The sequence below is a fragment of the Diadema antillarum genome, unplaced genomic scaffold (genome assembly GCF_040938485.1).
Source record: "Diadema antillarum isolate AM-2024a unplaced genomic scaffold, OU_Dant_1.0 seq00001605_RagTag, whole genome shotgun sequence".
NCBI lineage: Eukaryota > Metazoa > Echinodermata > Echinoidea > Diadematoida > Diadematidae > Diadema > Diadema antillarum.
The window spans coordinates 163,925-179,742 of NW_027272318.1; the positions used below are offsets into that span (position 1 = coordinate 163,925).

The 15,818-nt window shown below is 36.9% G+C and overlaps 1 protein-coding gene across 1 annotated transcript in view; it reads left to right on the forward strand.

The window, feature by feature from the left end:
• Positions 1-2,807: 2,807 nt before the first annotated feature.
• The window catches only part of LOC139711038 (pecanex-like protein 1), a 135,734-nt gene continuing 122,723 nt past the window's right edge, over positions 2,808-15,818 (forward strand). The window contains exon 1 of the mRNA XM_071622962.1: positions 2,808-3,102. Coding sequence (XP_071479063.1) covers positions 2,950-3,102 — 153 coding nt within the window. The 5' untranslated portion in view covers positions 2,808-2,949. The remainder of the gene's footprint in view (positions 3,103-15,818) is intronic.

Genomic DNA, 15,818 nt, shown 5'->3' on the forward strand with positions numbered 1-15,818 from the left:
AATCTGTTGAGCAGGAAAGAGAAAGATGGAAAATGAGGAATTATGAGTGAATTCGCATGCGAGCCAAATGACAATAATGACACTGATAAAAATTGTGACAAAGTAAATGTCACAAATATGTGGAATAATAAGAAATAAAGAAATTAATATATTATTTCAGAGAAAGAAATAACAGAGTGCATGCATGAGTATGAAAGATGAGTAAATACAAGTAATTATTATTGACTGGCACATCTTTTTCCCAAGATTTAGCGGTATCCTTCATCTTAGAACAAACATTCATAATTATTATGAAAGAAGTGAACTGAATTTGAATTAAAAATAATGTGAAAAAATGAAAAAGTAAGTTAATTAAGTAAAAAAAAAAAACACAGTAAAAAGTAAAAAATATAAAACACAGTATACCGAATACATGTATTACCAAATGATAGATGTCCAAATGCAAAAGTGTTAAATAATAATATATCCACCAAAAAAAAAGGGGGGGCAAAGAAATCTTTGGAACGATCAACCACAGCTATAATAACAATACATGCGTGTACTAAATGAAGATGAAAACAATGACAACACTCTTTTTAGAACAATTAAGAGAAACTGGCTTGTATTATCATCTTAATTATCACTAAATGTATTGTAATCATCACAACAATCATTACATGACAATTAATTTCAATTAATAAGGTTATTGTTGATAAGCAGGTATAGCCCTAATAGTATTTGTATGTAAACACATACGAAAATGAAATAGCGACGGTTCGTAAATACACGCGTATTGCACGTTACCTATTGTACAGGCCCTACAGCGCGGGTCTCACGAACCGGCGTAATACAACTTACGTCGGTTCGTGAGACCCGCGCTTAAGTACATAACCTATGGTGCGCGCAAGAAACGATGGATTTACGAACCGACGCAGTGAGTTTGAAGACAGAAATATCGTAAATTTTTTGAATTCACACTAAAATTACACTATGGATAGGAAGAACAACTTCCACTCTCATCACCCTGTCAAAATTTTCACACACAAGACAGGAAAAGTCATTGAAAACGTTGTCTAAAACTTGTGAGATCTTTAAACGCGATTTTCTCAGAACTGCATTTTCGCTCAAAAACGAAATAGCGTCGGTTCGTGAAAACGCCGACGAATTTGTCAACACCAGACAATATAATGTTAAGAGTTTGAATACAATTTGATAACAATGCGTAGCATAAAATAGAATGCATAATAAGTCAGTGATGTTGAAATGATGTGATCATCTTATTTCATTCCATTTCATTCCATTCCATTCCATTCCATTCCATGAGAATGTCTTTCACCCTTTACGAACGCCTGAAACATCTCTTCCGTGATACACCAATAAAGTTTCGGCATTTTGTTCTCAACTATATACCTCCCCGTTTTTATGCAGAATGTCTTTCACATTTTGTCTATTTCGTGAGATGTAGTCAGTCTTTTGCTTATCAAGAAAAGGATTATGTCTTCCATGTCGAATTTGTGGAGGAGTCCACATAGCTAGCTACGAATATTGTTAGTGATGTATTACATTTTTTCTCTTTTGTTTTCCAATAGTTTTTGTTGCTTTGTTTAAAGTGTGTGTGGGGGGTGGGGGGTGGGGGTATAGGGATAGGGGTATGCACTTGGTGGTGTGTTTAGAAAAGCGAAAGCTCCAACCCATGCTCCAACATTCCAACAGTGTCCAAACTGCAAAAAAAGGAACGTCAAACGTCGCGAGCACACACTATAGCTCACTCATCAATAGAGGGAGACATTACGAATCTGCTGCAAAGGATCAGTTGATGTCAATGACTGAACGAAAATATGAAGTGCAGTGTCGCGTGTTTTGGGTGTGTAGGTCTTGGGGCCCGTAAAATCCTAAGTTCACCTGGGGGTGTTTCATCAACGTTTGTCAGCGCTGACAATTTCAGAAAAATCCTTGGTTTTGATTTGCTGAGATGCTCTGGTCACTGACTGTTACTATGGTGATTCAAGTTGTCAGCGCTGACAAACGTTGATGAATGATCTTAGAGACAATATTTTGTGCGATCATCAGTCATCAGATGTTAGAGAATATTTCACTAAGCCATTCGGGAACAACATCTTGCGCCCATACCTTGCGACGTTCAACATTTAACAATACCATTGTTCAACAATTATCTTTCATAACTAGATCTGAATCTGCTCCCAAAATATCAGAAGGAGCGTTTGTTTGTTTGTTAGTGTTTTTTTTTTCAGTGTGATTTGTGTGTGCATGTGTGTGTCATGTCACTGCTCTCTATGAGGTGTGTGTTGGTGTGGGGGGGGGGGGGGGTAGGGGTAGGGGTCAAGGGTAAAAGGGTCAATGGTCAATTGTAATAGGACCATTTGTTCTCCTATTAGTATTATCACTTCCCTTTTCGGCAGGGTCCCCTTTTCCCGCAATATGATATGGTTATCTTATTTGGAGTAGGCTAGGTGCCTCCCAAATCTCATGAAACGATGTGTTGATTTGATCTTTGACATTTTGGTAAAATGCGAGGGAGCAGAGTAACTTTGAAGGCCATTTACTATAATAGATAACCTAAAAATATGGTGCAACTTGCTCAAGAACCATGCATGCTATGTAGAACACGCTGACGCGTCGTCAGAAACTGTGCTTAGTAGCACAGAATTATTTTAGCATTTACTTCTAGCACCTTTTTGACACTGGCATGAATGGCGCTCCGTGACCCCATCTAGCATGACGTAGTCTGTGCACGTACGTAGAGTACGTACATGATATCCGGATATTGGCCGTGTGTAAAATTGCTGTGGATATTATAATACAGACACATTAGTCACGATTTCTGAATGAACTGGCCGTGCGGAAGAACGAATTTGCATGCAAGAAATAACTGCTCTGTACGGATAAAGATTCAGGTTTCGAGTTCAAATCCCCGTTGCAACGAGTCAGCATGCGGGGTTATGTGAAAATATGGGTTCACATACTCTAGAAGTGATTCGGCAGGGACTGTGGGGCTCAATAACAGGAGGCTGGTATTTTGATCCTCACCAAGGCATATTCTGCAACACATTGCATCTGTATTTGTGGATAATATTGCTGTGCCTGCCACTCACTTTGTATCTGGTAAGATCATTTATAGCCTAATGATTTTTTTAAATCTTTGTTTCATTTGTTTTCTTTATCATGTATCGTCTGTCCTGTAAATATCTTTGGTCATTCTATTGAGTTAAGAGCATAAGACTGCACAAAACCTCAAAGGTTGCAACGTCCTTGTTAAACACTTGAACATTTTCCTGCTGCTTACCTTAGACACACAGTTGGCAGATGTCCAAAAAAGGCATCTGAGACTGAGTAATATGGTACGAGAAGTAGAATCTGAACAAGGATTTATCTACAATGTCTAATGCTGGTCAGCGATAGTCACATGTGAGATGTAGTTTACAGAGCAGTTCTGAAGAGCTGTCACTTCTACTGATAATGTCGTCATACAAATGGAATATTTTGTTAATACCAGATAGTCCATGATATTTGTGCTCTCCTGACATGAACTCGCCCGACAATAACATTAACAACGACAAATGTTTAAAAGTACATTCAGTGTAAATTTTACGTACCTGCATGCTGCACCTCGCACCATACCAGTGCGCTACTACACCACATGTTGCTTGGTGGCCTGTAATCCATTATTATTGAAAGAAGAAGAAATATTTTGTCGATACGTTTTTGTTAAATCATGAAATATGCAGGATAGAGGACTCTACCCCTCCACAATGTTACTTTTTAGACAAGTAGGTTAGTTGTAGAACCTCTATCTAAGTTATGTCACTCGAAAGTAAAATTGTTCTTGCCCACACAAAAATAGATGATAATTCTGTTTCGATATCCATCATTTAATACTGACCTGTTCATATTTTTCTTTAAAGTTAGATGTAAACACAAACTTGATCAGATTAATCCTAACTAGGAAGTATGATGATACAGTTTACAGATGCTGCTTTTTCAGTAATAGAAAAAAAATCCCTTTGACTTCCTCATTTCTCATCTATAGTTTATTATTAATGCCAAATTATCTGTGAAGTCTAAAAAAGTTGTGATTAGTTGCATAATGAAAATTTCACTCAAGTGAGAGAATTTTTTGCTCATGCAATGTAGATAGAAGCCACAGAGAAATGAATGATTTTGCTTTGCATGCTACTTATTGTATTTCTCTATTTTGGGTTGGACCGGCATGCATCATGGATGACAGAGCATCAGACTAGCAGTTAGAATATGATATGATTTTTAACTGATATTAATTATACATCTATTGAATAGTTTTTCAACATGTGACATTAATGCAGAAGCCACAGAGAAATGAATTATTTTGCTTTGCATGCCACTTATTGTATTTCTCTATTTTGGGTTGGATCAGCGTGCATCATGGATGACAGAGCATCAGACTAGCAGTTAGAATATGATATGATTTTAACTGATATTAATTATACATCTATTGAATAGTTTTTCAACATGTGACATTAATGCAGTTTTGTATTGGAGGGGTAAATCTCAAAAGGGGAATTCTAGGCCAGTAAAAAATTAGTCTGGGAAGATAGAGTAAAATATGACAAACACAGCAGTGAAAAAATTGGTCAAAATTGGATCAAAATTAAGAAAGGAATGAAATTGTAAAGTTTCACTAAATTTTGCTGCGATACAATTCTAGAACAGTCATATGTTCAAATGAGTGAGCTGATGATGCCACCCCCTCACATTTTATCACACAGCTTGTTCAGAAAATGATGAAAATTCATGAATCTTTCTGCTCCAAAAGTGTAAAACAAATTGTTATTCCTGATTGAATAACTTCAATGATTACATGTAAGTCAGATATGTCAGGATTTGAGACTGGGGCATAATTGCATTTGAACAAAAAACTGGAAATATCAAAATTGTATTTTATGTACAAACTACATGGCAAGATGTGAGGGAATGACATTACACTGTACATCAGCTCAGTCATTCAATGTCATTCAAATTCATAATTTAATACAAGTTGGAATAATATTTTGTGCAATGTTGACACAGTTTGGTGTAGCTAAAGTGTAGGTACACAGTAATGCTTGTAGTGCCCAACTTAGTATGTATACACAAAAAGCAAACTTTGTTCCATCTTTACTTGCAGTTAATCTACACATTTTATTTCATTTTAAGCATGATACATATTAAAGTAAAGAATGTTTTGCATTGTACATGCTGACACCTGATACTCCAGTGATGAGTGTCAATAATGTGCATGATTAGTTTCGCATCTCATGTAAGATTAAAACAACAAAACTGATGACTGTTTTAGTTTGTTTTTATCTGAGAATCTGATCAAAGACTGAACTCTGACATATTATTGTGACATTTGACCAATAGAGAACCAGCTGAATATTCTTGGAGAAACATTGTAGTTGTTGCAACTGGATCAGAATCCAGTCTAACCATTCAAAGAGTGAAATAAGGATCAAAACACTTAGTTTCATTTAAACACACACACACACACACACACAAATGGAAAATGAGAAATATAGGCACCAATTGGAATAGTTCCAGATGATAGTACATGTGTGGCTTTCTGATGGTCGTTTAGACAAGAGAGAGACAAACAAGAAAAAAAAAAGTTTGGTAATTGAAAAATACAGTTTATTTCAGGCTGACTGAATGAGTACCAAAAATAAAACAAGCAACTCCCTCAAACAGTACATGTTTCTTGCTTCCCTATGTATGTAAATATTGGTAAGTGAGGACAACGTACAAGTGGTATCAGGAATACGACATCTAGATCTATTTGTTTTATGCTCATGGTACAATTTTCATAAACTGCATACGGTATCTCTCAAAAAATATGGATTTTGCAAATAATTTGTCCATTGCACCTGCCAAATAGTGCTATGTCTTTACAGCTTGTTGAAACTTATCAGCACTGTAAAAGAAAACAAAATATATGTCATGTTTTTTTACCTTGGTGCTTCAGTATACTGTAGTAGTACAAACCTTTGCTACATAAGGTTTGTTTGTGTACATGTGCATTGTATGTCTGCCATGCTGTTGGGCATTTCAACCAAGGCCAGAGGCGCTGTTGTTCCTTTACAATAGGCAAAAATAGGAAAGGGCTCCTTTTTTAGAGCCGGATATCAGTATGACCACTGTAGAGCTCTAGTGAGAAGCCTACCCATTGTCTAGGATTTGGGCCCAACCAAAAAACTACAATATGGAACTAGAGGAGACCCAGAAAATATGATTCGTGTTAGTGTAGGTTGGTGCAATTTAGTAAAAGCACAAAGAGGAGGGGTTTGGCAGGTTTGGCAAGTGAGCAATATCTAGAGTAACCATGAAACATGCAAAACAGTGCATTTCCCCCGAAAACATCACATCTGTAATATCACACACACCTCTCGATACAGTGGCAGCATGGCTGTTGAACTGCAGTGCTGTAGTCACTTGTAGTTCACATTATGATGTTACTGTAACTGTAGCTGTAGTTCAAATACAAATCATACAAATTGCTGTACAAACTCTGTTACATAGTTGCTCTGACATGGCAAACATTGAAGAGTTGTACTTTGCTCTGCTCATAAACCAAAGAGAAATTATAAAGGTTATATACAGAATACTATTAAATGTACTAAACAACAAAAGAAATGAATGAATCAAGCTTATCAATCCATGAAATAACACTGTTAAACCTTTTTCTTATAGAACATCCCTAGAGAAGTGGGGTTACTGTATGTACATTGGGCCTGATATGTAAAATACTTGCATTGCCAGGAAAATAATTCTAAAAAGAAGGCTGCTAACATTTGACCTGAACGTTGACTAATATACTTTAATAGTTGATATGCTGAGAATTACTGTCTATTGTCTAATGTACCCATTTGATTGTTTTAAAAGAAGGTCAATCAAACATCACATGTCTGGATATGTTTCTATACTTATCCAGATTTTCAGTTATGAATGATTTTGTCACTCTTCTGAAATATTTTCTGGTATTGTGTGCCTTTCAGTATACTGGCAGTTTTGTTTTGTTTTTCTCTTTACTTATGATTTTAATTTACAATGATAATACTGATGATTACACTATTACCACTACTACCAATGATAGGATTGTGATGATTATAAACTTACAGTTGCAGCTACAGAATATCACATCAGTACTGCTTTCATTATTGTACTCTCTTCTTTTTACTAGTATTATCTTTTGTTATCATAGTCCATTGATAGCAAAATCAACAATCAGATAATCAGATGAAACAATATCACCTGTGAAGGTTGGATTGGTTTTATATTACATTATGCATTCTTTTTATTCTGCCCTGGGTGATATTTGTTTGTGTCCCCTTTCTGTCTTTTTTTTTTTCTATATGGGAGTTTTTGACAGGTTTGTTCAAAGTAGTCATCATCAGACATGATCACCTTAAAAAGGAGATCTTCAGTTAAAAATGCTTTGCTTCAATGACGGTAGTAAGCGATTGTCCTGTTGTTATTTTTATTTTCAGCTTTGGAGCAAATGAGACACTATACCTTTTGAAGCAAGAGAAACTAAAAACATGTTGTAGATGATTAAGATACATAATGCTGAAACCAAACTTGACAAAAGAAAGGAAGGGCACCTGACATTGAAAATGATATCACATCAACAGAGCCAGTACTGTTTATGCCATATATAAATATCTAAATTTTCGCGAATCAGGACTTCCGGACGATTTCGCAAGTGGTTAAATTGGCAAGCGTGGAGTATTGTATACTGAACGGAGAAGTATCTATGTCTGCATCACATCCATATTTGGATCAGAGTCATTATTTTTGCATGTGTAATTGTTTTTAATTTCATGAATACTGTAGCAACTGACTCGCGAAAGTGTTTCATGAAAATAAAATCTCACAAAATATTCGGCGTATACAGTATTTGGGAGCTTGCTGGCAGTGCATGTTCATATGAAGTCTACACTGTAAATGATTTCAGGATGAGATTTATAATTAATACACTGTAGAACTGTGTCGCGGCAAATGTATTGTGAGGATTGTTCATGCATATAAATTAGAGACCATATTGAATTTTATGTTTGAAGGTATTTTATGTTTTTTTGTGCAGAGAGCAAGCTGACCTTTTCATGAAACTTCAGATCTCAATCACTTTTGAATGACTGAGATTGAAATATCTTTCTTAATGCAATGTTGTTCAAAATAAGAAGGGAGATATTCTGCATGAGACATACAATGTATGCAGCTGATTATCATACTCATAAGAAACAATTCATGATTGTTTTACTGAAGAAGGAATGCTTTCATGTCAGTGCAGATTCAATCATATTTCACTGAATGTGAATAAAATAGCCATTGTAGTGCTACGTGAATAGACTGATTATTGATACGTCATGATTGCCACAATCAGAGCATTGCAACAACAAAGCGAGAAATAAATCTGCCTTTTTGGATTAGTCGAAATGTCAAGGGGGAGGGGGAGTGAGAGATAGTCGAAGCTTAACTCATTCATTGCCGGGCCAAATAGAGATCACTGAGGCAGCCCTTCTGGTTCCTTGACTCATCTGAGAAATGCCAGCAACCACAGTGGCAGCAGCTGAATCTGGGCTAATCACAGGCTTACACCCTCTGCAATACGCCTCACGCTGTACATCCTGTGGAATCCGCTTAGCCCCCACGCCGCTGGCGCTGCGTTAAATCCAGCATGGGGCTTGAATGTGAACCCATGCCGCTGAGTAAGTCTCGGCGCGTTGTAACGTGAGCGCTGCATTGCCGCTGGACCAGTGGGGAATTCCTTCTTGTTCTTTGTTCTGGGGCTTGCTTAAATGGTGTAGTTTTTTGTTGTTGTTGTTGTTGTTATTGTTGTTTTTTTTTTGCTGTGTTTTTCATTCAACATTAGAAATAAATGAATCTATCATTCACACAGGGAAAGAACCTGTTAGAAGAAATATGTACAAAAATCACTTTAATTTTAGATTTGTAAAATCAGAGACATTAGTGAAAAGAATTGTTTCTACACACAGCCTGACACTCCATTGGTTTTGATAGATCTGCAATGCGATCATGAGCCTAGTGCATTTTTCAGAAGGAATATCAGTCCTTTTGATATTGAAGATTTTCTACAGTGTGCATGTTATTTCTGGCAAAACTACTAACCCTACATTATGAGCCACTCAACCCCACCCAACCTCCCCCCCCCCCCAAAAAAAAAAAAATGCTCACACACATGCTCACACACACACACACACACACACACACAACTTCATGGAGCCTGAAAATGGATTATTTCCATATCATACATATCCTTTGATCAGCTTACAGGATTTTTGTCTGCACATGTTCAGCAGTAATTGTAACAATAAGATCTCATTTGCAAGGGTAATGAGGATTACAGGACACTTGTACTAGGTACAGATTAGTGAAAATACCATCAGTTCATGTCTGTAATTTGACATTTTCTGTGAAAATTAAGCTTTCCTGTCTTGGCATAGGGAAGAGTATGGTAGACCCCCAGACAAATATTTAATGAGAGGAAATTTCATATTCATACAAACAGATTGTATGTGTACATGATAAAGGTACAATCATGAGCAAAGAGATCAGCATGTACTACAGTCAATGTTCTTTTCCCAAATGGGATGAAATTCTGAGGCAAAAGGTTGGGTTTATTAGCAACCCAAGTGTGTTCTTAATTTACATTGCAGCATACAATTTAGAGGGTCTCAATCTATTTGTTTGTTTGTTTTGCTGCTCAAGGAATAACATTTTCAGTCTTGTTTGTTGCTACCATCATCTTAAGATTATGGAACTCTAATGCAAATGCAATGCGTCCCTTTTGCAACCCTCAAAATTAGAATTAATTTTACAAGCTGGTATACTCTAGAGGTAGGTAATTCAATTTTTTTTTCTCAGAATAATAAAACTGGAAACTCATTTATGATGAAGGGAGAAAGTTGGTGTACGTATTGATTTCCACTGTTCCATTGAATTTATTTATACCCTGAAATAAATTTGAACTGTTCGGTACTAAAGGGTAGTAAGCTTTTGAGTGATATGAGGTATTGTTAAAAATCTCCGTTGTGTATTACCATAAGATTTTATGTATGATGTTGAGATACATGTACATTATTCTTCAACCATGCAAAATTTTGTGATGTTTGCAAAAAGGATACAACTCTTCAGATTAACCTGATTAGTAATTTGTGTGTTCAGATAAACATAATCAAGGTCTAGTCAGGGTCTACAATGTATACTTGGGTGACCCGCACCTTGTCATAGTTAATGTTTGCACATATTTGAATCACATTTCGCCACTGAAATTCTTTGAAATCCAACTCACATACAGGAAAAATGCTGAAAATTCCAATGGAATCACAAGTTTACAGATCAATATCGAAAATTTGCAGCTATCGTCGTCAAACGCTAACGATGCGGAATAGTTGTGCGCTAAGGAAGGGGCCCGCAACTCGTCACCAGCGCTCCCATAGACTTAGCACATAAAAGACATGTGCGGGTGACCGTGATGTTCCCATAGACAAACTGTACACGTAAAAGATGCATGCGGGTGACTTATGACCCATATTCCTATTAAAATTTCAGATTTTCGCGAAAAACTGTTCTGTTTTCACCACAATTTGCTTGGTTGTGGTAGCCCTGCCAAGTTTCAAGGGTACCAAACACAGTCCTGGGCATAATCTTTTGTTTAGTGCGCTCAAAACAATTTTAAGCGGGGTGACAGTATTCAGGCCCCTGACGAGATGCGGGCACCTCACTATACATTGAGTGTTTGTATTGTTTGTTTTTTTTTAGCCTGTTTAAGATTGATGGCACATATAATCCAAGAATTTCTCACTTTATGTCAACATACTGCACATGTTCTTACAGCAACATTGTGTCTATATGTTTAACAGTAGTGCTTTTTTCTCAAGAATGTCATGAACATGGCACAACTTTTGTAAAATCACTCATCATCATATTCCCTGTGTGTATACATGTACATTATCACAGTAGATCAATGTCAAAGCACTGGTACAGTATGTTTACTGTATGACAATCACTATTGTGCAATATTTGTATTGCTCTGTGGAATGACTGAGCATTTTGGTCCACAACAACAATATTATATGTATTGTCATGTTCAGGTCAATAGTAAAGTGCAGTTTCCAAAAAGAGAAGAAGAGAAAAAATGATGTTCATATCAAAGTCTGGCATGTCAAATTTAGCATGAGAAGTATCATTGTCATACAAGAGAGGCATCCATTCAAGATAATATAAAGTTTTGGTACCTCAAAAGTTTCCCTGAGTTTCCTTGTCTTAGTTTGTGTTTCAGGTTAAAGTACCTTTCATATAACTAACACTGTGAGACTTACTCGCCCCAAAGTGCTCTCATGTCTTAGTAATCATGCAATAATGGTTTTGTACCAGAGCAGAGTGGGCTCTGAAAAATCCGAATGAGCCGTTAGTTTGACTCGACGCAGTACCGCAATAACCAATCATTTACACGTATTGTACGAAACCATTATTGCATGATTACTAAGACATGAGAGCACTTTGGGGAGAGTAAGTCTCACAGTGTTAGTTATATGAAAGGTACTTTAACCTGAAACACAAACTAAGACAAGGAAACTCAGGGAAACTTTTGAGGTACCAAAACTTTATATTATCTTTAAAGTCAGCAGTTCAGAAGGTATTTTCAAAGTGGTAGGCCATAAGAATTTCATGGGTTGCTGCATACAATACACACTGTTGATTTCACAATCAAAACAGTGCAGTGGAAGTAAGTACAATAGAATAGAAACACATCACAACAATCAGAATCACTATCTAAATTGTTAAATGCCATCAAAACAATTTACTTCCTGAAATATTCAGATTTTAGGTGTGAAGTGTACAATGTGCATTACTATTTGATGTCGACAAATTTCTGCCTCTTATAAAGAAATGTTACTTCATAATGATAAGTATTCATTCAAATTCAGAAATTCAAATAAAAAAATCCATTTAAATCAGAAATGAATGAAAACAAACCCAAAACAAGTTCTTCCCCAAACTCCAAAGTATGGAATTCTGTTCTTAGAATTGTTAGCTGTATAAGTCTACCAAATTAAAGTCAAGAGTGGTAGTGTGCCAAAAAGTAATGGGAACATGTGTACAGATTGTACGAGTTAATGATTTGTATACCACGATACTGTAAAAGTCAAAATTTTCATGGTGTGAAAATTTTCATGCGACATGAAACCAACACAAAAATGAAAGTGTGTGAATATTCTAGCTTAGAGTAATGTGTAATGATATTTCATCTATTCAGATCCCACGGAATTAAAAACACGCAAAATCAATACACCCAAATGAGTGTGAAAAATTAATGCAAAGTTTTCTGCTTTTACACTACTGTATTAAAAGTGCCATTTCTTTTGTGAATTAGGACTTAAATCTAAAAGACGAGTTTGTGAATGTAAACCACAGTGATGGAATTAGAAATGATCATTTCTCTTTTCTAGAGAAGTTAGTGATTCCCCATCTTGGAGACAATATGGACAATGCATTTTGCATTACAGGAGTCATCTCAAGCTGCTAATTATGCAAATATCGTCGACTCGCCAAATTTGCATTGTAAAACATGTGACCAAAATATGTACCACTTACATACAATAATTTCAGCACAAAAGCTTTGAATCTGCACTGCCCGGTCATCAATATTCACCTGTTGTACATAGTCTGCAAATTATTCAGTATAAAGGACTACATAAGAAGAGGATGGAAGAAGATGAAAAAGGAGAAGAAAAGGAGGAGGAAGAAGGAAAAAAAAAAAGAAAGAAAGAAGAGGAGAAATATATATTTTTTTTACCATACATGTAACTGTATATTTGCAGATATAGTCTTAATGGAAATAATTTGATGGATGGATGCAGATAATAGAAATACAGTGTAGATCTACTGCATGATAACTCAGCTGTGTGGGTGGTTTACATTTCTGGAGCAAAATCTGAGATGATTGTTGAATGCATCGCTTGATAACCTAGCCACTTTTCTTGCATGGAATGCCAGTTTGAGTGCATAATGCTCATCATAACTAGAGGCTACTCGCAAGGTGCTCCGTGTGGGGAAAGTCACTGCCCTGTGTAAACATTTGAAGTGGTGTGATGGGCAAGCTAATTCGGCATGCGATACACCAAAGTCCGCCCAAAGGCCGTTGTCTGTCTGATCGCACATTCGCTGCAGGGTTATGGCTCTGATGGGACTGTCTGTTCTATAAATAGAAGTCACAATTAACACGTTGGGAAACACCATGGGCCTGCAGCAAGAAAAGCTGGGCAGCTTTGCGCCATGTGCAGAGCCAGTTCTTGGGACATCTCTCGCTGCCCCCACCCCTCTCTGTCCAAGCCTATTGTACATTGTACCCCTCCCCCAGGCCCATTCCAAGTCTATATTGTAGCAGCGTGAATATGGAGAGATTTCTAGAAAATCAAAGGGAAATGTATATATGGCAATGTGCAATTATTAACCTAAATAGCAGAGTTCTGGGCATTTTACCTGCCACCTAGCTTGCTTTCCTTGAGGTACATGTATATGTGACCCGCTACAACAGAAGGATCCGAAAGTCGGGGGAGGTTGATTTTCTGAAAGTGACATGACTTATTTCCTAACTCTTCAGCTTTAATTTCATTTATAGTATGACTCATAAAAGTAGTCGGTTGAGGAAATATTGATGATTTTATAGAGCATGTCGAGTAGTCTAAGAAATCAGCGTTTTGAGAAAACTGCCTTCAAAGTTTTCCTTCCAACGCAATCGTGATCAAGGCGAGGTAAGACAATTTTCACCTTGTGACAGTAGAAGGTATGTTCCTAGCAACCTTTGCGATGTTCATTCAAGCTTGCGCCAGCGGTCTATGCACGACCAATCAGTAAACAGGATGCCACGCATTGACCAATAAGGTCACTCCCTTGTTGTTAGGGGCAGAGTCTATCTGCGGTGCTCAATCCAAATCTTCCGACACATTTTCTGTTCTGTTGAAATTTGGAAAATCATGGCCCTGAAAAGCACTAATTTCTTGCCTTTCCTTTGATCATTTGGCTTCGAAATTTCGGCAGATGATAGACGAAACATTACACTACAAAATCATGCCAAAATCAGAAATTTGATGGTTTTGACCAGTTTTGATGATCTGACTTCAAACTCGATTTTCTTGCCTCAGCCGTCAGCGACTTTCAGATCCTTTTGCCATGGCAGGTCACATGTATCTATATGATTGTATCAAAAGAGAATGAAATCTGTATACTGTAAAACATGATATATTCGCAGCATGAAATTTTCGCGAATTGGAGCCGACAGCCTTTTTCGTGGCATGAAATTTTCGCGAATTGCTACTGGCATTCAATGCATGTAGTGTAGACAAAAGCTTTCGCGTGCATTTTAATTTCGCGAATTTTGGTGCTCGCGAAATTCGCGAAATTAAAATGCACGCGAAAATTTCTCGTTTTACAGTATTAAAAGCCCATCGCGAACTACATGATCAGACCAGTCGCATGATACCGCACACTATACGATCAGATTACACAGCTAGGCTTACAACCGTTCTGGCTTCAGTGCAGCCATACCAAAGAGTATAGAAGCGCACGCATTGTGCACTTCGTGTGCTTGCATTTTACTGTATCTTGATTGGCGGAAAGCCCACGACTGATTGTGAAAATTCGACATGTCAAATCTCTACAACTGACATTAAGACCCAGCCACATGACTAGTATTAAAACTGGCAAGGCTGATGACATGACACTTCTGGGGCCCATTGCATAAAAGTTACAATTATGGTAACTTTGCCATCCAATGGTAACTTCCATGGAATTCTTGATTTTGATTGACTGTTGAGTATTGTTACCATGGTAGTTACCATTGGATGGCAAAGTTACCATACGTGTAGCTTTTATGCAACAGGCCCCTGGTCTTAAGACGTACAACTGGTGAATCATGGCAAAGTTGTGTGGTGTGTGTTGGCCTGAGTTTTAAATGTACTCTCTGCTTAATTGCATTGGGTTGGGGAGAAGAGATTTCACCCAGTTAATCAGAGTACTTGATAAAGAGGTGAAATTTTTTTGTTACATTATCACATGAAAAAGTAGTTATTCAAATCCTATCCCATTTAGCTGGAATACCCCCATTACCTGGTACCTCATTACAGTACATACAGTGGAGACTACTCTCATTTGTTTGTTTGTTTATTTGTTTTTCTTTTTGTTGTACCCCAGCCCACACAAACTGTGTAAGAGGGTATGTAGAAATAACTGGTCGGTCAATCAGGCTGTCGGTTGGTTGCTTTGTTACTTAATCCCAAAATGTTGTCTTTCAAAGTCATAGAAATTGCAATTTTGGAGTGATTGGCTTGAAATATGGCATACATAGAAGTGTTTTATGTGCATCAATGTCAGGCAATGCTTTGCCATGGTAATTACTTTTTTTTTCAGATGAAATTACAAAGAAATGAAACATTTTTTTTTTCTTTTGCAAAACGATCTAACTCTTTCTTGTCAAGTTGAGATACATATAATGTGCATGTATTTTCGATTAAGCTGCAGAAATGAATGAAAATAAATATGGGATAATATCTTTAGTCGTTACCTCAAGAATATTCCTTGTAATGTTACAAGTGAGGTACAGTGTAATACTGGAAAGGAAATTACTCAGTTTTCTATGATACTGCCATTTCATATACAATGATTTACAATGATCAAGTTTTCCCCTGCAATATGGTACTTCTGGTGAAGTTGGGCCTAACAAAAATTCTTACCCATTGACATCAATTTTCAGAGGGAATTTAAACTTGATTATTCCTTTCCACAGT